This window comes from Orcinus orca, chromosome 3, assembly GCF_937001465.1.
Source record: "Orcinus orca chromosome 3, mOrcOrc1.1, whole genome shotgun sequence".
NCBI lineage: Eukaryota > Metazoa > Chordata > Mammalia > Artiodactyla > Delphinidae > Orcinus > Orcinus orca.
This window is the reverse complement of record NC_064561.1, coordinates 133,955,107-133,981,193: the sequence shown is the minus strand read 5'-3', so window position 1 is coordinate 133,981,193 and position 26,087 is coordinate 133,955,107. Positions and strand designations below refer to the sequence as shown.

General features: G+C 37.3%; 1 protein-coding gene across 6 annotated transcripts in view; it reads left to right on the top strand.

Annotated features, from left to right (window-relative positions):
- CWC27 (CWC27 spliceosome associated cyclophilin) overlaps positions 1-26,087 on the top strand; it is a 238,151-nt gene that overhangs the window by 39,573 nt on the left and 172,491 nt on the right. For 5 of the 6 annotated variants that reach the window (XR_004483733.2, XM_033429886.2, XM_033429887.2 and 2 more), the window contains exon 10: positions 2,880-3,037. Coding sequence is in view for 5 of the 6 variants with exons in the window: in XM_033429886.2 (XP_033285777.1) it covers positions 2,880-3,037 (158 nt within the window). In the remaining variant the exon portion in view is untranslated. Of the gene's footprint in view, positions 1-2,879; positions 3,038-22,803; positions 22,967-26,087 lie in introns of those variants that run through there. The other variant, XM_049707935.1, reaches the window with a different exon arrangement.

The following is a 26,087-nucleotide window of genomic DNA, read 5'->3' as shown; positions in this document are numbered from 1 at the left end:
AGGAAGATCACTGTTGGCAATATTAGAGAGGACAAATTAGAAGAAATAGGCTGGAGTCAAGGAGACCTATTGGGAAGCTATGGCAGGAGGAGAGCTTGATAGAAGACCACAGGTGTGAGATGGGAGAGAGACAGATTTGAAAGAGGTCCAAGAGGTGACTGATTCCATACTATGAGTGAGGGAGAAGGAGGAGTCTAGGACAACCACAAGGTTTCTGATTTGGGCAACTTGTTAGATGGGTACAAAAGATAGGTGGGGAGGGCTTCCCTGGTGGTGCAGTGGTTGAGAGTCCGCCTGCCGATGCAGGGGACACGGGTTCGTGCCGCGGTCCGGGAAGATCCTACATGCCGCGGATCGACTGGGCCCGTGAGCCATGGCCGCTGAGCCTGCGCGTCCGGAGCCTGTGCTCCGCAACGGGAGAGGCCACAACAGTGAGAGGCCCACGTACCGCCAAAAAAAAAAAAAAAAAAAAAAGTATAGTGTTCAGATCAAGGAAGTATAGTACTCGGATCATGGGGGATTTTAGTCCTTTTATCCTGAGACTAGCAGAGCATACCCAGAATGTATATTCAGTTCTAAGCATGGAACTTTTAAAGGATTTTGACACTCAAAAATGTGCATTAAATGGGCAACAAAAAGATAAGGAAGGCGGGAACCATCTCATAAATAAACTATGGAGAGAACTGAGGAATGCAGCCTGGAAGACAAAATGCTGAAAGGGATTATACAATAGCTGTCTTCAAATACTTCTGCTGTGCTTTTTAAAAAGGCACGAGTTTTTTCTTGGTGGCTCCAGAAGACAAACTAGGAAAACAGGAGTGCTCAGAGGGAATGAAGGCGTGTTTACTAGCTACTACACCTTCTGTACCGTTTGAAATACTTAACACAGACTTAAACAAATTAATACATTAATTACACTGATAACTCATAAGGAGGCAAAGGCTGAGATGATAATCCAATGACTTTATCACAAAAGAGCATTACTGGCAATCCCCAATGTACCCAGTCTGAAATTTCTTCCAAGGTTATTAGTTTTAAACTCTTTGTTTCCTTTATCTTGCTAGCTACTTCACGTTATTAACTGTTATCAAAAATTAAAAATCAGGGCTTCCCTGGTGGCGCAGTGGTTGAGAGTCCGCCTGCCGATGCAGGGGACACGGGTTCGTGCCCCAGTCTGGGAAGATCCCACATGCCGTGGAGCGGCTGGGCCCGTGAGCCACGGCCGCTGAGCCTGTGCATCCGGAGCCTGTGCTCCGCAACAGGAGAGGCCACAACAGTGAGAAGCCCACGTACCGCAAAAAAAAAAAAAAAAAAAAAAAAAAAGATAGGTGGGGAGAACAATGAAAAATAATGTGCTTAATAATGTGCATTTTGAGATTCAGATAACTTGGAGACATCTGTGTAACAATATGGGTCTGTAAGATAGGCTCAAGGCCTAATGTAAAATTATGTTCTTATGGTCTTGAGGGCGTGAGGTCATCTAAGGACACTGTATAGTTTTTAATCTGTTTTGTGTCCCAAGATCCTTTGCAATCACTAAGACTGCAGACCTTCTTTCCAGGAAATATATTACATCCACAAACAAAATTTTATGAATTTGCAGGGCATTTTCTTTTTTTATATCTCCTGAGGACCAAGCATGGAAGACCTAGGTCAGTGGTTATCAAGTTTTAAGGCTAAGAATTTCTTAAACATCTCATTGAAAACACTCACAATTTCCATCCCTAGAGATTTGGTTCAGTAATACTGAGATGAGGACTAGGATTTTACATTTTTAGAGCCAATCCATGTTTTATAGCCTGAGGACTAGACTTTGAGAACCACTGCTCTAAGGTCCACAAGCCTCAAGTTAAGAATCCTGCCTCACCATGACTCACCTGGAGAATCACAAGAGAAAAAGATCCACTTGGGTAGTTTCTTCCTTCTCCTTCTCTACCCTCTTCCCTCCCTCTTTCCTCCTTTCTCCCTCCATTGCTCGCTGTCTTGATGCTGGGAGCTATTCTGGAAGTTGAAGATTTAGCAATAAGCAAAACAATCCAGAATTTTAGTTCTAATGGACTCCTTCCTCTGATTATGGGAGAGAGACAATAATCACATAAATAATTAAAATGTATAGTATGGGTGATAAATGTTTTGAGGAAAAATAAAATAGGGGAGGGGAATAGAGAGTACTGGAGGTGGGTGGGTGGCTCTGCCATTTTATTCGGGGGATCAAGAAAAGTGTCACCAAAAGGGTGGCATTTGAGCAGAGACCTGAAGGAGATGAAAGAGTCAGCAATGCAGATACATGGAATAGGAGAGTTTCAGGCTGGAGAGAAGAGCAACTCCAAAGTTGGCTAGTGTTGCTGGCCTGGAGTTGTAGGAGATTATGTCAGGGAGGTCCAGATTGTGTAGGGTTTGAGTGAGTTGGGAATCCACTGGAGGGTTTTGAGCCGAGGAGTGATTGCTATGACTTAGATTGTAGGAAGAAATATCAGTTTCTCTACCTCCACCTCTTTTACTTGCATTAATCCCTGGGTGCGGTCAGTACGCTGGCCAACTGCCTCCAAAAGCCACATTTCCTACTGGGAAGGAATAGGAATGTAGATAGACAATATCCTGGGCGATCCAGAGGGAGCATAGTCTGCTGTGCAAAGGAGCTGGGTGTGGATCGAGCAACAGCCCTTACTAGGCTATACAGTACTTACATAGCCAGCCTAGAGCAGATCCCAGGGGGTATTCCCGCCTGTAGCAGATTCTTCAAGCCCTCACTAGTTCAAAACAAAACGAAACAAAAAGTAACCTGGCCTAGAATGCAACAAGGAGAGTTTGAGATGGATCTCTGGAAGTGAAAGAAGAAAATGGAATGCCCAGCAAATACTCCATTTCAATTTCCACAGGATGGAGAATATGGAAGTGCAGAGCATGATGAATATGTTGATGGTGATGAGAAGGACCAGATGCGAGAAAGAATTGCAAAAAAGTTAAAAAAGGGCACAAGTGCAAATGTTAAGACAGCTGGAGAGAGTGAAGTGGAGAAGAAATCAGTTAGCCGCAGGTGAGTCAAGCGTTGTGCTTCTAAGTATCAGAGTTTTGTTTTTGCTTTTGCTTTTGTGTTTTAATTAATTTTTGTTAGAGTATAGTTGCTTTACAATGTTGTGTTAGTTTCTGCTGTACACCAAAGTGAATCAGCCATACATATACATATATCTCCTCCTTTGGATTTCCTTCCCATTTAGGTAAGTATCAGAGTTTTTGTCATTTTATAGTTAATTTTAAATTAAGATTGAGCCCTTTATTCAACTTACTTTCTAACATACTATTTTCATAATGTTTGATATATATACCAGTCATGCTAATTTAGCCCATTCAGAGGCCTAAAAGAAAATAGACCAATTTTATTTACAGCAGTGGTCATGTGAGTCAAATTCCAGTTCATTCCTCTCTGATCTCTTCTTTAAAAGCCTCTAAATTGTTCTTATATTTGGGACAAACAATGTATTAGCTAGATGTGGAAGGTTGTATTTGTTTAAAACCAACAAAAGCAGTAAAGCAATTGTATGGAACAAAAAGAGACATCCTCAGATTTGAGTAAAATTTGTCTAAACTGGTTAAGAAATGTATGGGCCTGAAAACCCTCTTAAATGTCTTTTCAAGTCTGATTTATACTGTCTATCCCTCCTAATCTCAGTGATATCATAAAAGAAATTTCAGCAAATGTCTGAAATCATTAGTGCTTTCGGTCAGTTATACCAGCTTCACTACAGTTTGTCTCATGTTAATTTTATGTTAAAAGAAAAACAGAAAAACTTCTAAGAATCTTATAAAATTGTAATGTGGTAAAAAAGGATAATTATATTTAAAGGAAAATCACTGCTCAGTCTAAGTTGAATTATAATGGGTATACCTGCTAGCCAGATAGGATGTCAGTGTGAAATCATTATCTATTAAAAAAATCAGTGCTCTTGGTATATACAAACGGTTCATTTGTATGTGCTTGAAGTACTACATTATCCTGCAGTCATTTTCTGATTCAAGCAGTAGGATCAGGGACTAGACTAGCCTCCCAGCCTTTTAGGCAAGGAGCCATTCAAAGTATGATATTACTGAAAATTTGTGGTATTGCTTCTATTTGTAAAGAAACATCTGGAATCTGTTAAAGCTGCTCATCACTTTGGATAGTAAACCTACAAGCAGGTTTCTTGAGTACTTAATATTTAAATTGGGGAATAATATTTAACAATATAATTTTCAACAAATTCACACAGAGTAGATTATTTCTCTAATTGTTCTATTGAAAAGTACTTAGGGGTTCAAGCGGAAAAAATCCAAAGCTCTTCCTACCTCCTCTCCTTTCTTTTCTCTCATTGTACTTATTCTGATTTCTTGAGGATTTCTGTCCCTTGCCTCCCTCCTCTTCTAAATGCATCAGTCTCACTCTTTCTTACCCAGTCCACTTTCTGTAAGCCTATACCTTGACTACTGAATGCTGCTGAGCAGAATCACACAGCCGTAGACAAGTCCAGCCTCAGCTGTGCCTCCAGTGCTTTCCCTTCAACCTCAGGTTCACTCTCTCTCATTAGGTCACCTGGCTTCCTGTTCTGTGAAACAAGAATAACTTCTTCAACTCTTATTCTTTTCACTTTTCGCTGTACCTATTCAGACCAATTCTTATCTCCTCTTCTGTTTTAAAGGGAGGAATCCCTCTGCCCATTCAAAATGATTCCATCCTCTTTGCTCTGTCTTTAGTTTTCTCTCTTCACTCATTCCTTTCCTTCAGCTTGTGGATAGACTTAAGCCTCTTCCAGCATTCGAGAGTGAAAACAAAAACACCACTTCATTATTTCCTGTCCCCACCACCTTAGTTCCCATTTATTTTTAAATACACATCATTTAGCTTTTCCCTTATCACTCCCCTGAAACTACTCTCCCTAAGGCCATGTACTTGACAAATCTAATGGCTACTTTCCAGTTTTTGTTTTTCCTGGTGTCTCTGCTGTGGAATTTGGCATTTTTTGCCTTTTCCCTCTTGAAAACCATCTTCCTCAAGAACCTGCTACTTAAATTGTGACCTGTGGACGAATAGCATTAGTTTCTCTTGGAATCTTTTTAGAAATGCCAAGTCTCAGGCCCCACCTCACACTTTCTGAATCAGAATCTGTGTTTTAATAGGATCCTCAGGTGATTTGTACATTAAAGTTTGAGAAGCACTTCTCTAGAATACTAATTTTTACCACCAGTGCCACTGGACTAGTTCAAGTTTGTATCATCTTAGCTCCAAGGTCAGCAACTTCTGACTCCCCAGGGTATTCCCATAGTACCTTTTTCATACTTCTGTGATATTATGACATCCGGTTATACATTTTTTTTCTTCCTTGTGTACCCTTATACTGTAATTTTCTTAAAGGCAGAGATTGTATCCATTTACCACCTGTGGTCAAACATCATAGGTACTCAGATGTTTATATAAATGAATGAACAAAAAAAAAGAGTGAATCCTTCTTTGACAAATCACTTTCTCCTCCAGATCTTATAAGTAACTTCCTTGTATGTGTCACATGAGATATATTGCTTTGCCTACTATCCGTTGCCTATAATGAGCTCCTTTGGAGACTGTCTTACGTCCTCCGAGTCTTGTATAATAAGCACGGGGTAATTGGTCATTAAAGTTTGTGTAATGAGTGGGCGAATAAATACATTTGTGATTCATTAGAAGAATGGTTTTCACTCCTGACTCCACATTAGATTCACTGGAGAAATGTTGAAAAGAAAAAATACTGATGCCCAGCTCCCAATCCCAAAGATTCTGAATCATTTGGTCTGCAGTGAAGCCTGGGCACATGCATTTTTACTTTTTAACTTTCAATTGAAATATAGTGTACGTGCAGACTATATCTGTATGAACTATATTTCATAGTGCACATATAATAAATACACCAGTTGCTGAATTTTTACAAGCCAAATACACCCCTATACCCATCACCCAGATCAAGAAACAGAAAATTGCCATTACCCACAAGTCTCCCTCTTGCCCTATTCTGGTTGTTTCTCCCCTCCTCCCCTGATAGTAACCACTTTTCTAACTTCCAAGAACATAACATTAATTTAGGGCAATAAGACTTTGTAAAATCTCTCCAGATATTCTAATGCGCAGCTAAGGGTTAAGAACCCCAACCCCCACCAAACACTCGCTCTCTTGATTACTTCTGAGGCACAGAATAATGTAAAGGTAGATTTAAAAAATTGTAGGGTCACCTCAGGTCTTTTTTGTGGTCTAACAGAGATAAGACATTTATATCAGTTGAACTCAGTTTAATCTCTGAAAAAGGTGAAAGGATCAGTATAGTGAGAAGTCATTTTAGAAGAAACAAAATGATATTTGAGTTTTCCTAATGTTTTTCAAGATGTGTGCTGGTAAAGATTCAAATCAGTGTCTCTCAATGTTTTCCATATATTTGAGTCACCTTACAAGCCTCACCCCTGATCAAGTCAATCAGAATTTTTCGACCATGAGAAGTTTTAAAAAGCACGGGTTATTCTAATGTGCACTCAAGGTTAACTGAAAGGCGGTAGTTACAGCCTGTCTTTGGAAAGTCCTGTTTTAAAATTTATTCTAAAGAATCTTTTCTTTGCCTGCAGGTGGAGCTCACCTGCTGCAAGTTAATCATATAAACCAAATTGAGTCGTCTGCCCTACTTGTTTTTAGCATCTGTTTACAGATTTATAATAAATGGCTAAACAGTAAAATCAGATGTAGGAAGCATACTGGAGAGTCAAAAGTCAGTGGTTTGTTGTGCTGATTACAGTCATTAGGGAAATTCTGTCTTTCATTGTGTAATTTCTGTCATCTCTAATTTTATTTTGATTACTCTTCTAAAGTATTTTCATCAAAATGAAATATAAATCAAAGAAATCTTGACATATACCCTGAAATCGCCATTACTAGTTTTGGTAGTAGTCCTTCAAGGTTAACTAGAGTATGTTAGTTTTGGTGTTTGAACAGGTTCTGGTTTGATCAGCTGTGTTGTTTACCTGTCATATTTAGTTGACTGTGGCATTATTCCTATATCATAAAACAATTCTCTTATTTGGTAAAGTCAAGTAGAATTTGTGTTTTACTCATGAGTTGTGTTACGTTGACTGAATGTGAAATATCTTATATGATAGTATCAGAAATTTAAATATAAATATTGAAGTTGAGTTTGAAATCTAATGAGTTGGATTGAACTTTAAATTATGAAGCAAGGGATAATACAATCAGAAATACCTCCTTTGGCCTGGGTGAACATCCAAATGAACTGCTGCTAATTTTAATCTTTCAAGTCTCCTTTTGTTGAATTTGAAATATGGGACCACGTTTTCTTATGGAACTTTGAATACTTTTTTTCCCCCAATATTTCTAGCCTTCTCAAAAATATTAATTAAGCTTTCTCTCAGCCTTAGGGAATTTTTTGAGTCTTAATATACTTTGTATTCTGGTTTCTCTTACTTTATGATCAGACTTTAGGAAGTACATAGCTGTCTTTAGTACATAAACTTGGTTTGCTTTAGCAAATTCAAAAAGATAGTGTCATATTTAAGTTTCAAAAGTTTAAAAGCTAATACACGTATAAAAATGATAGTACAAAATTTAAAAGATAGTACAATAACAAAGGTTGAAGTCCACAGGCATTCCAAAACCCTATTTAAATCATTAGAATCACCATCTCTAAGAAGTCCCCCTCTTTCCTCAGAACTTTTACAAGCAAGGAATGAAATTAACCAGTTAGAGCATTTTTGCTTCCTTTCACCTTCTGTTGCCCCAAGGTATTGAACTGAAGCAGACAGTAAAAAAAGAGAAAGAGAAAGAAATGCGAGATCTATACATTGCGGAAGTGGTCTCTGAAAATTTGAAGGTATTATTTCTTTCATATAGAGTAGTAGTGGTCTAAATACTGTCTTTTCAGGAAATATTTGGGTTTAACAGCAGATAGTAAGCTTTGGAGCAGTCTGGTAGCAGTTAGTTTGCATACTAACTCTTACTAGAACTTGACTTTTCTTTTTTATATGTTCTTTCTTAACCTATCATTCTATTCTCAAATATGTGTTACTCTTACTGTCACTTACTGTGCAAGAACTGCTATATGCCAGACAGTGCCAGGCTCCAGGAACATGAAAAAAAGGAGAAATGGTTTTTGCCCACAGATGTTCGCAATATAGCATAAGAATTATAAACAATTAATTACAATTCAGTATGGTATGTGCTCTAATAGAAGTGCATGCAAAATATTATAGATGATAAGTAGGCAATGTATCTTTCAGGACAAGATTAAAATACCAGGTTTAAAAAGGGATGAATATAAAATTGCCATTTTTGGGCTTCCCTGGTGGCGCAGTGGTTGAGAGTCCGCCTGCCGATGGAGGGGACACAGGTTCGTGCCCCGGTCCGGGAAGATCCCACATGCCGCGGAGTGGCTGGGCCCGTGAGCCGTGGCTGCTGAGCCTGCGTGTCCAGAGCCTGTGCTCTGCAACGGGAGAGGCCACAACAGTGAGAGGCCCGCATACCACAAAAATAAATAAATAAATAAATAAAGTAAATAAAAAATAAAATTGCCATTTTTTGTAGATCAAGAATAGTCAAATACAGCAACCTCATAAGTTTCATCCTAATGCTAGTACGATAAGCCATTTTTTGGAACCACTATTTAAAAGAAATAACATTTTAGCATTGTAACGTCCTTTAAATTAATGTTGCATAATCTCCCAATGTAGACTAGATGGTTTATCCTGTTGTCTTTACCTATTATGTTTAAAATTTTGGAATAGTAACAATTATAATATAAACCACACCATCATCTGGCATTTCTGGCGAGCTTCCATTTTTCTTCTTTTTAGGTATTTATAGCAAGAATTTTTGGATGTTCTGGGTAAAACTGTTTCTTGGGCTGTTTGAAATAAAATACCACTTTAAAAATGTCCAGTTAGTTCATTGAGAACCTTAATCCATATCCAAGGAATCGCTTTCAAAATAAAACAAACAAAAAAATCCTTGGACTTCAGTTATATACTTAGGAAATACAACAACCCTACTGTTTTTACAATTAGATTTTGTTTGGCAGGCAGGAAGCAGTGAAATACATACGTGGGGGAGGTTCTCCTGTCAAAAGGGAGAAGAGCTGTTTGCATCTCTTTAGAGTGTATTGATTTGTGTTACCCTAGAGAGTTACCTTCTACTGACCTTGCAGTATCAGTTGTTTATAGGCAACGGAATTATACATTTGAAATGTAATATTGAGATTATGTGCAATTATATTATTGTTCTTTAAGTTATTCAGCATTTGAGGAAATGTTCTCTACCCTGGAACAAATGTAGTCACACTGAAGAGTTTTGAAACATTCATTGCTTTCCTACCTTCCTTATCTGTATATTGTGAATTCACCTGTAAATTAAATTGGCAAGTATACTTTGGGTAAAATACAGAAGAGAATAGCCACCCAAGATACCAAGTTCTTGTTTAGCACAAAGTTAAAAGCATATGAAGTTACACAAGGGCCTGAGGAAGATTTATAGTTATTAGTGATTGTACTCTGTCTGACTCTAGCCTTTCTTTCTGTCCCTTCTCTAACTGTTCAGGGATTTTATTTCAGGGATCACTTAGCTTTTGCACATTAATTGAATTCCTCCTTTGTACCAGGCACCGTGCTAGGTCCCAGGAAGCTCAGATTAGAAAGGCTCAGCCTCTTCTCAAGTTGCTTAGTTTCTAGTAAAGGGGGACAGTTGTATAAGCAAATAAGGGCTGTGAAGTGTTCATAGGTGATCTAGCCAGAGAGTTGTTCTCTTATTCCACAAGTATTTATTGTTCTTCTACAGTGTGACCAGGCAATACATTTTGCCAAGGCAGTTTATTACTCTAATTTAACCCCTAGAACAAAGCTACAAGTTACAGTTTATAGTATGATTCTCATTTTACAAATGAAAACAAACAAACAAACTGGATTTGAAGAGGATAAGTGGCTTATGGCCCAAAAGTGGCAAAGCCTGTACCTGAACATGCAATGGTCTGACACCTCTACGGAGCCTAGAGAGGGGTTGGCCAGGGCCAACTCGTACATGTCCAGCTAAAGTGTAAGTCTCATGTGGAATGTCTCTGGCCAAGGTATAACATCATTTTAGGAATATGTATTACTCCATATAAATGTAGGGGGTGGATTAGAGGAAGGAGACTGAAGCAGAAAGACAAATTAGTGGAGTATTAGATTAGTCCAAGGGAGAGGTAATAAGGATCTAACTAACTAAGGTAGTATCTGTGGGCATGGATTCGAGAGATATTAAGGAGGTAATAGATTGGATGTAGGAGACCTGAAGGAAAAAAATATATTCCAGATGACTCTGTTTTGTGGCTTAGATAACTGGCCAAGTGGTGGTTGTAACCATTGAGATAGGAACCCTGGAAGGGTCCTAGTGCTTACGTCATACATTTTTGTCCTGTTAGTCCTTTCTGTTTTACATCGACGTCCTGACACATAAACATACATTCTGAATTATTTCTTACTTAATGTTCCCTTTATAAGTCAACTTAGGTTAGGTTATGGTAACAAACAAACCCCATATCTCAGTGGTTTAAAACTAGTGTTTGTTTTCTTGCTCTGGCTACAGCCTGGTGGGATCTGTGCATCTCCTCCATATCATCTTCATTCAAGGGCTGAGGATGAAGGGACAGCCTCTTTCTGAGAGGAATGGCAGAGGGAAAAGAGTGATGATGAATCATATGCTAGTTCTTAAAGCTTCTACTCAGAAGTGGCATAATCACTTCACCATTTCACTGGCCAGAGTAAATGATATGGCCAAGCCTGATGTCCATATGGTGAAGTATAAACCTTCCACTGAGAGCTTAGAAATAGTAATGCAATCTACTACAGTCTCTGTGCTTTAGCCAGGAATTGCTATAAGTACCTGTGACTGTGTAATAAATTTATTCATCATCTTCCTGGCAGACAAGACAAAAGAGACGTAATAAGGATTACATAATTGCCATTATCTGAATTTTAAGAAGAAAGGTATCAATTCCTAATTATTTCAGTCTTTTAAAAAGTATAAAATTCTAAAGGAAATTCTATCTTATCAGTCTTTACACAAGGGGTGGAGAAGAACATAATGATTGTCTTCTACAAGTTTCATAGAAGATGCAGAAACATAACATTATGCACATAACATTAAATCATAAATAACATTAAATCATAAATTAAGTCAAATTATCTCAAGTAAAGTGATTTCTATGTAAGGGAATAGAGGAGTTGTGCAGAATCCAGATAAAAGAATTGTGCACAGTCCTCACAGGAAAGGAAGTTGTCAGAAACTTATATTTTCTCTCCTTCTGCAGCCTCAACTCTCTGCTTGCCTTTGTTCATTTGTTCCCTTATCTTCTATAATCTTGTGTTTTCTCTGTAAGGCTCCAGTCTGTTCCCTCTTGCACTTCAGCTCTTCAGAAGTAAATTGACCTGCTTTCTGTGTCCCAAATTCTTGGGAGAGAGAATCTTATTGGCTTGGCTTGGGGTAGGTGTCCATTCATTCTTGTTATTGGAGAGGATAATGGTAGCAGAGGGGGAGTTAAAAGCCATGAGATATGTGGGTGTGACAGAAATAAATAGACCCTCTATCATCTATCCTTCCCTTCTTATTTAGTAAGGAGAACCCAAATTTTTAGCTGGATTCATGGCTGCCTAGCTAAAAGACATTCACCAGTCTCCTTTGTAGCTAAGGATGGCCTTGTGACCACATTTTGGCTAGTGAGATAAAACAGAAGTGTGTCAGACTTTCACGCAGTCTTTTTATAAAGGAAAGAAGGAAGAGGCTAGCCCTCCTTCATCCCTTCCTCTTGCTATCAGCCTGGCACACAGGTTGGAGCTATGGATGGCAGAATGGAGCGGTTGAAGGAGCCTGGGTCCTTGAAGACTTCATGGAATTACAATTCCCGCTTGGATTGCCTGTCTAGGACTTTTTCTATGTGAAATAAAATAATCTTAACATTGTTGAAGCCACATTATTTGGGGTTTCTGTTAAGTGTGGTAGATCCTAAACCTAACTGATAGTATAAGGTTGTTTCTTCCAGGGCTGTGAGTAGGGTAGGTTCTCTAAGGTGGGAATGTGAGCAGGGAGGAAATGAATAGCTACTTCATTATTTCAAATAGCTTTCTTAGCTGGTTTTCTCATTGTTCCTGGAAGAGAATCTTCTGAATTAATAGCACCCAACATGTCCACCCCTCTTCTCACTTTTGGCTGATCATGTTGCTCCTTAATTCATTACGGAAACAGAAGTAGCAGGAGAACTTCCTCATTTTCCCACCACCAAATCTACTCATCTGCATCTGAATCCATATTCTTTTAGCAAAGGCAACCCCTCCACTCTCTGCTCTGGTCCTCAGTTTCTTACACATTTTGGCCAAGCTGTTATCCACCTTACTCCTGTTGCTCACTTCACACCAGGCATATTGTTCTTCTTACTGTTCCACAGACACATGAAGGTCATTCATCTTTCAGGCCTCTGCACTTGGGGTTACCTCAGCTTGAAACGTTCTTCTCTGAGATATTCTTAGTAACCATTCCTTCTCTTCATTCAATTCCTTATTCAGGTATCATCAGAGAGGCTACCACACTACTTAAAATAACTGCCTCCATCTCTACCAAGGGTACATATCCAAATGACCTGGGGACAAATTTTAAAAATTTGTTTGACTTTTACAAAATGCGTATGCTAGGACTACTCCCCTTGGGGGGCAGGTGGGGGGAATCTCATTCAGTAGGTCTAACGTGATTTGCTCATTTTTTGAAGCCAGTTAATTAGTGATGAAAATACATGTTACTTAACCTTTTCCTACTGTTGGGAACATAGGTGAATAAAGGTAAATAAGTTTAAAAGCAAGTTTGGAATTAGATTATCTGTCCTTTTCAGGATCAGATGTTTGTAGAAGACAACGGTCACTCTACTCTAGGGAGGCAAAGTTAGAGGGTCTCTTTTCCTAGCCCAAATCACTTTTTCTACAAGTTCTACAACTTTTTAAGAATGACTGATATATTGTTTCATCAACATTAATCTTCTAAACGGGTGGATTTTGTTCTATTTTTTTAGCCTTATTGCATCTTTGCCTTTATTTAAGCTTGTCTTTTTAAAAGTAGACACAATATAAATTATTCGGTAATGACCTACTCTGAAGAAGAATCTCATAGAATTCACTACATTTCTTTCCTACCTTTTTGCCAATTTTGATATGTTAGTAATATTTGATGTCTCCTTCCTCCTTAGTTTTTATTATTTAGATATTGCTATACCATGTGTATCAGTTCATTCAATATAAGTGTACATTTATATTGATTTCAACGTGCATACTATTTAAGTGCACATATGTGAGTGTTAAACCTTAAATAGGTTTTCCATTATTACTTTGAAGTATAGCTTCAGTGGCTTACTAGATTTTAATGTAATTTTATATTTGATTTATTTTTCAGTAAGCCAATAAAAACAATAAGCCTATTTCTTCCAGGGCTGTGAGTAGGGTAAGTTCTTTCAGGTGGGAATGTGGGCAGAGAGGAAATGAATATAAGCCTTACTTATATTTATTATCTTCTACTCAATTTTTTTTGTTAAAGGTCCTTAATACATTTTTCTAGCATTGCTAATTGCAAATTTTGTGATGTCAGCGTAGTTTGCTTTCCATTTTAAAATTTACATTGTTGATTTAGCTGCTTCTTTAAGAATTATCTTGTTTAAACAGCCTCAAATTTATTACATGATAATGGATAAGATTCTGTTCCTACTGAAAAGTACTTTTCTTATAGTCAAAGGCAGTTATTAATTGGAATGTGAGCTGAAGTACTGAATTATTTCTTTTTGTGTTTTAAATTTGTTCTAGAAATTCATTAGATCAAAGGTATATATGTACTCAGCAGATAGGAAGTTAGATTTGTTCTTTGCTGTATATTTGATTTCCTTGATTCTAAGAAGATGTCTTAACTTCAAAAGTTATATAATGACTTCTTGCCAATTTCTTTTTCTTTTTAGATAAGCATTTACTCTTTTAATTTTATTAATCATTACAAATTAATAGAAAATTTCTGGATATGCTTATTTGTTTGCAATATTGACAGTAACTTCAAATGTCTTAAAGACGGGCTTTATGTAAGGGAGTTAAAATGAAAAACCCTTGGCTTGACTTCAGAGAGTTTAGAAAGATATCATGTAGGCCTCAGACAAAGACTTGAGTGTTACAGTCATCGTATTTTATGTCCTTGCTGCTCGTTGGTAAGATTCAGTTTTAGGTGCAGTTTGTATGCACTTGCCTAGTCAAGTAGAAAAAAAGATATATAGCTGACCTGTGATAAAAGGTGAGAATGTCTAATCCTGATGCTGCTGGAGAGTAGCCCAGAAATTGAAGGCCAGGATAACATTGCAAAGTTATCACCAGTCTTAATTATTTGACTTTATGCTCATCATTATACTCTTAGGTAGGATTTATCCGTATCCTAGTGAAGTTTAAAAAATTATGATTTGTACCTTTTATTGTTTTAGCCTATGCTGTGTGGTATGCAATGAATTTTGGAACAAAATGTGTTTACATTTTAGTAGATAGTTAACAGTCTTTGCTACTAGTTTTGTAGTAAATTAATTAGTGATGAAAATATGTTACTTAATGTTTTCCTATATGTTGAAAGTATAGATGAATAAAGGTAAAAAGGTTAAAAAGCAAGTTTGAATCTAGATGATCTGTCTTTTTCAATGTTAGGCTCAGATGTTTGCAGAAGACAGTGGTTACTCTACTCTAGGGACACAAAGTGAGAAGGTCCCTTCTCCTAGCCAAGGTAGCCTTGTTTCTAAGCTGTGCCACTGAATAGCAACAGTTTTCGCTAGGAAGAAAGGAACGTAACACCTGTTATAGTACTTGCACACAGCCTTCAACAAAAATTAAACACCTAGGGCCCTGGCCTCCAGAGGTGGGCTACAACCTATGGATGGTTCAATTGCAGCATCACTGCTTAGGGTCTTTGGTGGTAGGGCCATAAAATGGAGAAATGTTTGAATTACCTTAATTCATGGAGTTTAAGGTAATAGCCTTTTACATGTATAAAAGCTCCTACTAACTCAAGGTACTTTTCATAAAATACTGATAAATCACTGTTTATTCCACCGAAACAGCATATAAAGCGTATTTGCATATGAGAAAATTAATTTCAGTTCTTTTAAAAAATTTTTAAAGTAACATTTTAAGAATGTTTGTAAGTTCATACTGTATGTATTTTTGAATTGTTCTTTTTTAAAACACTATAACCGTTGAAGTTTAGTATAGATGAACACCTGGCACCTAAACCAGGTTAAAACAAAATGCAAACAATTAAAAAGCAATAAAGCTATAAATCTGATATGGAAATAGATTATGCCAAAGGGATTTACCTCATCTGGGCTCTTTAAGGTTGAAAAACTCCCAGTTTCTAGGCAGAGCAATTGCCCAGTCTTAGTATATTATTGCATGCTACAGCATTCTTTTTCTGCTTCACATTAGTCAAGTTCTGCTTAAGGTAACTTTTTTTCATTGTTGTTAGAGTTCCATTTTCGATTGTTTTGACAGAAAGAAATTCATATATAGAGCTATGGTACCTTGAACTAGAAGGGGTACTTAAGTATATGCTGTTTGCCAAATCTAGAGCATTACATACCTATTAAATCTTAAAGAGAAAAAAAATAATAGATGGCTAGAGAGTGAGATTGATGGAACAGAATACAGAGCCCTGAAATAGACTCCCACAAATATGGTCAACTGATTTTTGACAAAAGTGCAAAGACAATTTGATTGAGAAATGCTAGTCTTTTCAACAAATGGTACTAGAATAGAGTTCTATGTGCCCCAGAAATGAACCTTGACACATACCACACATTTAAATAAAAACTAACTCAAAATGAGTCAAAGATCTAAATGTAAAACTTGTAAGCTTCTAAAAGAAACCATAGGAGAAAAATCCATATGAACTTGGGTTTGATAATGAGTTTTTAGACCCAAAAAACATGAAGGACACTGACAGATTTAAAAACTTTGGCTCTTGGCTTCCCTGGTTGCGCAGTGGTTGAGAGTCCGCCTGCCGATGCAGGGGCACGGGTTCGTGCCCCGGTCCGGGAAGATCCCACATGCCGCGGAGTGGCTGGGCCTGTGAGCCATGGCTGCTGAGCCTGCGCATCCGGAGCCTGTGCTCCGCAACGGGAGAGGCCACAACAGTGAGAGGCCCGTGTACCGCAAAAACAAACAAACAAAAACTTTGGCTCTGCAGAAAATACTATTAAGGGGATGAAAAAACAAGCCACAGACTGGGAAGCAATATTCGCAAATCACATATCTGATAAAAGACTTGTATCCAGAATATATAAAGAACTCTTAAAACTTAACAATAAGAAAACAAACAAAGCAATTTAAGAAACGGACAAAAGATCTGAACAGATTTCACCAAAGATGTATGAGGCAACAATATATGAAAATATGCTATATGTATATCCTTGGTGAGATAGACAACTATTATAGGGAAAAAGTATTTAAAAATTTCTCTGGGGCTTCCCAGGTGGCGCAGTGGTTGAGAGTCCACCTGCCGATGCAGGGGACACGGGTTCGTGCCTCGGTCCGGGAAGATCCCACATGCTGCGGAGCGGCTGGTCCCGTGAGCCATGGCTGCTGAGCCTGAGCGTCCGGAGCCTGTGCTCCACAATGGGAAAGGCCACAACAGTGAGAGGCCCGTGTACCGCAAAAAAAAAAAAAAAAAATTCTCTGTATTGTTACTTCACATTTTAGTATATAGTGAATAAGGAGCTAGAAGAAAACAAAGATTACAGCTTATTTGTTTTTAAATCTGGAACTTTAATTAATTACTTCTACTGACAGGGAACCTAGAGCTTAGATTCTAATGCTGGCTCTTATTTTTGTATTTTACACAAAATGTTGAAGTTGTCCACCTAACCACTAGAGCAGAGTGGTATTGCGAAGAGAGCAGGGGAAGAATGGTGAAGCTAGAGAGCTTTCCAATCTTCCCTCAATTGTATTTGAAAAATTTAACTTACTCAGAACTACTCTCCAAGTAACAGACAATCTAGGATTTAAACACAGGTATGTTTGACTCAACTGCTATATTATACCTCCCCTGAGATGAGGCACAAAGAATGAGCTATTAGTAGAATGGTGGACCAAGGATGCAGATGTTCATGCAAGGGGATAGGTGAGAGTTTGATATCCTGATAACTGTGGGAGCTTGAGTAAACATGGATGCACATCTGCATGAATTAATGGTACAAAGTATTAGAGAAGTAGACTAGGGCCAGATCAAGATGGGCTTGGTATGGCATATTTAGAAACCAGACTCTCCTTTAGTCGGTGGAGAACAATATAAAGTAAAATTGGAAAGGGACGCGATCAGATTTTTGTCTTAGAAGGATCACTGTTAGTAATGTGGAAAATAAACTGGAGAGAGCCAAAAGTAGAGGTTGAGGAAACTGACCAGGAGACTGCTTTACTAGTCCAAGTCCAGATAAGATACGAAAGCCTGAACTAAGACAGTGTTCTGTTTGCTAGGTAATTTGCATTCAGTAAACATTTTTTCAAACATCTACAGTATGCACGTGGCAGATATAAAGATAAAGAACGATACTCCCTTGCCACAAAAAGCTTTCAGCTGAGGCAGATATATAGCCATGAACTACAGAACAGGATGAACTCAATATGAAACAGAGGTTCAGAGAAAGTACAGTAGCTTCATGGAGGAGGGAGAGATTAATTTTGACTTTAGGGATCAGGAAGTCTGCATGTATGCAAAGTAGATAGCATTAATACCAGTCCCTAAAGAAGGGCTAGAGTTTGAATAAGAGGAAATGGGTGGGAAAGGGTATTTCCAGTAGAGGAAACTGAGAAAAGTACAGAGTGTATTTGAGGAACAATCTGTTGTGACTAGAGGAGAGGATATAGTTGGAAATAAAGCTGGAAAGATAGTTTGGGACCAGATCCTGAGGTACCTTCCAGGATAGTAAAGTGGAAATATAACTGATTTTGCTCGATTTTTGTGTTAATTCAAATGTACAAATAAACATAGATCAACCTCTTTTCTTCAGCTAGAGTAAATCAGTTTGAAAGATTCAAGGTTGGGTGAATGTTGGATTTCTACATTTTTGGAAAGGAGCAGTACGGGTAGGAGGGTTTGGTGAGATTACTCTAGCAGGTAGTTATGTTTATTTTACTTTTTATCATTTGAAAATGAATGCCTATAGTAAATGAGGTGGTAGTTTAAGGAGAGAAATGAATCTACCTAATGGCAAGATAAAAACAATAGTATCTGTGGTACTATGCTAAAAATTTTATTTGTATAATGCAAGTTACTCAAATTTAATGACAACTGTGATCTATAAAGACTATGATCCCAGCATTGTTTACTCTAAATAAGATATGAACAAGTCAACATTTCTGAATCTGTTTCCTCATCTGTAAAATGTGATTAATACCTGTCCTCCCTATCTCAGTAGGATTGTGGTCAGATCAAATGAGATAATGCATGTGAGACAACCTTTAAAACATGATGCCATTGATGGCCCATGATTATAGAGTTTAAAGCCCCTTTGCTACCTCACAATCCAACCCTCTCTTTAACAACCGTAGGGCAGCTCACATTCTGGTACTCCTTCCAACCATGGCATATTTTAAAATAAAATGAAAAATTAGTTTGTCAGGTAATTGACAATAATTATTAAGCATATATGGCAACCATAGTAGTATTTAAGGGGATGTATATATCTAAGGGGTATGACACCAACAAAGTAGAAGAGATGAACCCAATCCATGGGAACAAGGTAGAGAGACAAGCCAAGCCTACCTAGAAAGAAAATGAATCACTGCTGTTCTTCATAAACATCCTGGTTATCTGACCTCCCACATCCCTCTGTTAGCTACAGAGAATGTACTCTGTCTGCATCAGATGCGATTAATGCCTAAATCATGCTCTGTAAACCATGAGCACATGAAATTACTTAAGAAAGTAATACATTAAAAAGTACCAAATGGCGTAGACAGACTGAGTACTCTAAATATATAGGAAATCTGAAGTAAAATATTGTTAAGTCAGATGAGGTTAATTAGTTTTCCTGAAGGTGTGTTTTAAGGCAGGTTTCTATTGCCAATAGCCAGAACCTAAACTGGAGTAAGTAGATTGTAGGAGTAACTTTGCTAGTAAAGAAATCTTCTAAAATAATACATTTTACTGAAATTGTTAATTACTATTTTTTCTTTCATTTGTTTCATTTTGAATGTTTATAAAAAATGGAAGTATTATTTTTGAGAACATCCTGTTTATAATAAAAACTTAATGACAACTTCATAAAACAAAAATAGCATGTGTCTACAAATGTGATTATGGGCATGTTCACTTAAGGAAACAAATTTAAAAGATAAAATTCTAACTTTAGCTAGTGTATGCAACTGTTTTATTTTAGGATGATAAATGTCCTTGCTGAAAATTCAACGATGACATTTATTGCTTAGGAAAACATGTTGCTTTATTTTTTCCTTCCATGTGATTTTTTAATACAGCACTTACAGAAACACTTCAAATCTTACTAAACAACACAAACATAAAATGTCACTTTTTAAAATGAAGTATTGGTAATAAACTTTTTTCTGTCTACTCCTAACTTTGAGGTTCTCCTTGAATATTTATAATATTAGTACTTTAGTATGCCAAGAGTTTTAAGATACAGCTTAAGAGTTTTAAGATGTTGCTTTTAAGTTTGTTTTTATGTACATTAGACTCATTTATGAAGGGAGTATTTTTATGGAGTGACATTACTTGGTTTTGTGCATTTGACAACATAGCAAATGATTGATAAGAAGGGCTGCTAAAGACAGTTGTGCCCATTGTAACCTGAAAAAGGGGGCTCAGCCATGGAGTGTGAGCATGGGCTGAAATCTAGCTAGAGCTCCACTCAAAGCCTTGTGTACTGGTGAGGGGCCACATCAGCCCCAAGAAATTGGGTGCCTTTTTCTAATCTTTCAGCTGAGAAAAGGTGTTTATTTCCTAGTGGGTTTCCCAGAGGGAATTCACATAGAGGTGCTTTATGTGCTGACCTGTGGATAAATTTAAGAAGTGAAAGAAAATAAGCAGATAGGTATGGTGATATGTTTTCCCAGTGACATGTAAGGCAACTGGGAGACAGTATATTGCAGTGGGAAGAGCTCTGGGAAGGGGTCTTGGAAACCAGCATGCTAGTCCTTGCACAACTTTTTCCCAGCTCTTTCACCTTGGGTATTCTTTTCTTGAAAACGAAGGGATTGAACTGCCTTCTACCTTCAAGGGTACATCCAGCTTTCAACTTCTATGAACGTTGTATCTGGAGCATGGTAAGCAAGGAGAAGTTGGAGCTGAGAATTTTCCAAATTGGCACAACATATGTCATTAAAAGTCTTTGAGATATCTATTTACATGATCTATAATATATAATAGTCTTGAAATCAAGTAGTCCTCCAGTTTCCTTCTTTCTACTTACTTTCTATTTAATCTCGTCATTCTCTTCTCCTTTTTCTTCTTCTTTTCTGTTATTTGTTGTTGTTTTGTTTTTTAGCTTCTTATTCTGGAAGCTTAGATAGTTGATTTTGGAATTTCTTTTCTAATATAAGCACTTAAAGCTCTAAATTTCCCTCTAAACACTGCTTTATCTTCATCTTACCAATTTTAACATGTTATGACAGCCAGTTTCATCAGCTGTCAACTTGGCTAGGCTATAGACCCTAGATGTTTATTCAAACAGTAATATTGGTGTTGCTGTGAAGGTAATCTTTTGAATTTTATTTTATTTTTTATACAGCAGGTTCTTATTAGTTATCTATTTTATACATATTAGTGTATATATGTCAATCCCAATCTCCCAACTCATCACACCCCCACCACCCCCACCCCACCCCGCTTTCCCCCCTTGGTGTCCATATGTTTGTTATCTACATCTGTGTCTCTATTTCTGCCTTGCAAACTGGTTCATCTATTCCATTTTTCTAGATAGATGCAATAATATACAGTATTTGTTTTTCTCTTTCTGACTTACTTCATTTGGTATGACAGTCTCTAGGTCCATCCACATCTCTACAAATGACCCAATTTCATTCCTTTTTATGGCTGAGTAATATTCCATGGTATATATGTACCATATCTTCTTTATCCATTCATCTGTCAATGGACATTTAGGTTGCTTCCATCACCTGTAAGTAGTGCCACAATGAACATTGGGGTGCATGTGTCTTTTTGAATTATGGTTTTCTCAGGGTATATGCCCAGTAGTGGGATTGCTGGGTCATATGGTAGTTCTATTTTTAGTTTTTAAAGGAACCTCCATCTGTTCTCCATAGTGGCTGTATCAATTTACATTCCCACCAACAGTGCAAGAGGGTTCCCTTTTCTCCACACCCTCTCCAGCATTTATTGTTTGTAGATTTTGTGATGATGCCCATTCTAACCAGTGTGAGGTAATACCTCATTATAGTTTTGGTTGGCATTTCTCTAATAATTTGTGATGTTGAGCAGCTTTTCATGTGCCTCTTGGCTTCTGTATGTCTTCTTTGGAGAAATGTCTATTTAGGTCTTCTGCCCATTTTTTGATTGTGTTGTTTGTTGTTTTGATATTGAGCTACATGATCTGTTTTTATATTTTGGAGATTAATCCTTTCTCCATTGATTCATTTGCAAATATTTTCTCCCATTCTAAGGGTTGTCTTTTTGTCTTGTTTATAGCTTCCTTGTTGTGCAAAAGCTTTTAACTTTCATTAGGTCCCATTTGTTTATTTTTGTTTTTATTTCCATATCACTAGGAGGGGAGTCAAAAAAGATCTTGCTGTGATTTATGTCAAAGAGTGTTCTTCCTATGTTTTCCTCTAAGAGTTTTATAGTGTCCGGTCTTACATTTAGGTCTCTAATCCATTTTGAGTTTATTTTTGTGTATGGTGTTAGGGAGTGTTCTAATTTCATTCTTTTACATGTAGCTGTTCAGTTTTCCCAGAACCACTTATTGAAGAGGCTTTCTTTTCTCCATTGTATATCCTTGCCTCCTTTGTCATAGATTAGTTGACCATATGTGTGTGGGTTTATCTCTGGGCTTTCTATCCTGTTCCATTGATCTCTGTTTCTGTTTTCGTGCCAATACCATATTGTCTTGATAACTGTACCTTTGTAGTATAGTCTGAAGTTAGGGAGTCTGATTCCTCCAGTTGCTTTTTTTTTTTTTTTTTCTCAAAATTGCTTTGGCTGTTTGGGATCTTTTCTGTCTCCATACAAATTTTAAGATTTTTTTTGTTCTAGTTCTGTAAAAAACGCCATTGGTAATTTGATAGGGATTGCATTGAATCTGTAGATTGTTTTGGGTAGTATAGTCATTTTCACAATATTGATTCTTCCAGTCCAAGAACATGGTATATCTATCCATCTGTTTGTGTCATCTTTGATTTCTTTTATCAGTGTCTTACAGTTTTCTGAGTACAGGTCTTTTACCTCCTTAGGTAGGTTTATTCCTAGGTATTTTATTCTTTTTGTTGCAATGGTGAATGGGATTGTTTCCTTAATTTCTCTTTCTGATCTTTCATTGTTAGTGTATAGGAATGCAAGAGATTTCTGTGCATTAATTTTGTATCCTGCAACCTTACTAAATTCATTGATTAGCTCTAGTAGGTTGCTGGTGGCATCTTTAGGATTATCTATGTATGGTATCATGTCATCTGCAAACAGTAACAGTTTTACTTCTTCTTTTCCAATTTGTATTCCTTTTATTTCTTTTTCTTCTCTGATTGCCGTGGCAGGACTTCCAAAACTATGTTGAATAATAGTGGTGAGAGTGGACATCCTTGTCTTGTTCCTGATCTTAGAGGAAATGCTTTCAGTTTGCCACCATTAAGAAGGATGTTTGCTGTGCGTTTGTCGTATATGGCCTTTATTATGTTGAGGTAGGTTCCCTCTGTGCCCACTTTCTGGAGAGTTTTTATCATAAATGGGTATTGAATTTTGTGAAAAGCTTTTGCTGCATCTATTGAGATGATCATATAGTTTTTATTCTTCAATTTGTTAATATGGTGTATCACATTGATTGATTTGCATATATTGAAGAATCCTTGCACCCCTGGGATAAATCCCACTTAATCATGGTGTATGATCCTTTTAATGTGTTGTTGGATGCTGTTTGCTGTTTTGTTGAGGATTTTTGCCTCTATATTCATCAGTGATATTGGTCTGTAATTTTCTCTCTTTATAGTATCTTTGTCTTGTTTTGGTGTCAGGGTGATAGTGGCCTCATAGAATGAGGTGGGTAGTGCTCCTTCCTCTGCAATTTTTTGGAAGAGTTTGAAAAGGATGGATGTTAGCTCTTCTCTAAACGTTTGATAGAATTCACCTGTGAAGCCATCTGGTCCTGGACTTTCGTTTGTTGGAAAATTTTTAATCAGTTTCAATTTCATTACTTGTTATTGGTCTATTGATATTTTCTATTTCTTCCTGGTTCAGTCTTGGAAGGTTATACCTTTCTAAGAATTTGTCCATTTCTTCCAGGTTGTCCATTTTATTGGCATAGAGTTGCTTGTAGTAGTCTCTTAGGATGCTTTGTGTTTCTCCGGTGTCCGTTGTAACTTTTTCTTTTTCATTTCTAATTTTATTGATTTGAGTCCTCTCCCTCGTTTTCTTGATGAGTCTGGCTAATGGTTTATCAATTTTGTTTATCTTCTCAATGAACCAGCCTTTACTTTTATTGATCTTTGCTATTGTTTTCTTTGTTTTTCTTTCATTTATTTCCATCTGATCTTTATGATTTCTTTCCTTCTACTAACTTTGGGTTTTGTTTGTTCTTCTTTCTCTAGTTCCTTTAGGTGTAAGGTGTAGATTGTTTATTTGAGATTTTTCTTGTTTCTTGAGGTAGGATTTTATTGCTATAAACTTCCCTCTTAGAACTGGTTTTGCTGCATCCCATAGGTTTTGGATCATCCTGTTTTCATTGTCATTTGTCTCTATGTATTTTTTGATTTCCTCTTTGATTTCTTCAGTGATCTCCTAGTTATTTAGTAACATATTGTTTAGCCTCCATGTTATTTCTTTCTAATCTCATAGTGTTGTGGTCAGAGAAGATGCTTGGTATGATTTCAATTTTCTTAAATTTACTGAGGCTTGATTTGTGACCCAAGATGTGATCTATCCTGGAGAATGTTCTGTGTGCACTTGAGAAGAAAGTGTAATCTGCTGTTTTTGAATGGAATGTCCTATAAGTATCAATTAAATCTATCTGGTCTATTGTGTCATTTAAAGCTTGTGTTTCCTTATTAATTTTCTGTCTGGATGATCTCTCCATTGGTGTAAGTGAGGTGTTAAAGTCCCGCACTATTATTGTGTTACTGTCAATTTCCTCTTTTATAGCTCTTAGCATTTGCCTTATGTATTAAGGTGCTCCTATGTTGGGTGCATATATATTTATAATTGTTATATCTTCTTCTTGGATTGATCTCTTGATCATTATGTAGTGTCCATCCTTGTCGCTTGTAACATTCTTTATTTTAAAGTCTATTTTATCTGATATGACTATTGCTACTCCAGCTTTCTTTTGATTTCCATTTTCATGGAATATCTTTTTCTGTCCCCTTACTTTCAGTCTGTATGTGTCCCTAGGTCTGAAGTGGGTCTCTTGTAGACAGCATATATATGGGTCTTGTTTTTGTATCCATTCAGCGAGCCTGTGTGTTTTGGTTGGAGCATTTAATCCATTCACATTTAAGGTAATTATCAATATGTATGTTCCTATTACCATTTTCGTAATTGTTTTGGGTTGGTTTTGTAGGTCATTTTCTTCTCTTGTGTTTCCCACTTAGAGAAGTTCCTTTAGCATTTGTTGTAGAGCTGGTTTTGTGGTCCTGAATTCTCATAGCTTTTGTTTGTCTGTAAAGCTTTTGATTTCTCTGTCGAATCAATGAGATCCTTGCCAGGTAGAGTGATCTTGATTGTAGGTTCTTCCCTTTCATCACTTTAAATGTATCATGCCACTCCCTTGTGGCTTGTAGAATTTCTGCTGAGAAATCAGCTGTTAACCTTATGAGGGTTCCATTGTATGTTATTTGTCATTTTTCCCTTGTTGCTTTTAATAATTTTTCTTTGTTTTTAATTTTTGTCAGTTTGATTACCATGTGTCCTGGTATGTTTCTTCTTGGGTTTATCCTGCCTGGAACTCTATGCACTTCCTGGACTTGGGTGGTTATTTCCTTTCCATTGTTTGGGACCTTTTCGACTATAATCTCTTCAGATATTTTCTCAGGTCCTTTCTCTCTCTCTTCTCCTTCTGTGACCCCTATAATGGGAATGTTGGTGTGTTTAATGTTGTCCCAGAGGTCTCTTAGGCTGTCTTCATTTCTTTTCATTCTTTTTTCTTTATTCTGTTTTGTGGCACTGAATTCCACCATTTTGTCTTCCAGGTCACTTATCTGTTCTCCTGCCTTAGTTATTCTGCTATTGATTCCTTCTAGAGTATTTTTCATTTCAGTTATTGTATTGTTCATCTCTCTCTGTTCGTTCTTTAATTCTGCTAGGTGTTTGTTCTTTAATTCTTCTAAGTCTTTTTTTTTTGCAGTGTGCAGGCTTCTCACTGTTGTGGCCTCTCCCGTTGCGGAGCACAGACTCCGGACGCGCAGGCTCAGCGGCCATGGTTCATGGCCCTAGCCGCTCTGCGGCATGTGGGATATTCCCGGACCGTGGCACGAACCTGTGTCCCCTGCATCAGCAGGCGGACTCTCACTGCACCGCCAGGGAAGCCCCTTCTAGGTCTTTTTTAAACGTTTCTTGCATCTTCTACATCTTTGCCTCTATTCTTTTTCCGAGGTCCTGGATCATCTTCCCTATCATTATTCTGAATTCTTTTTCTGGAAGGTTGCCTATCTCCACTTCATTTAGTTGTTTTTCTGGATTTTATCTTGTTCCTTCATCTGGTACATAGTCCTCTGCCTTTTTACTTTGTCTGTCTTTCTGTGAACGTGGTTTTCATTCCAGAGGATGCAGGATTGTAATTCCTCTTGCTTCTGCTGTCTTGAAGGTATTCTATAGATATGATTAAAGTCCA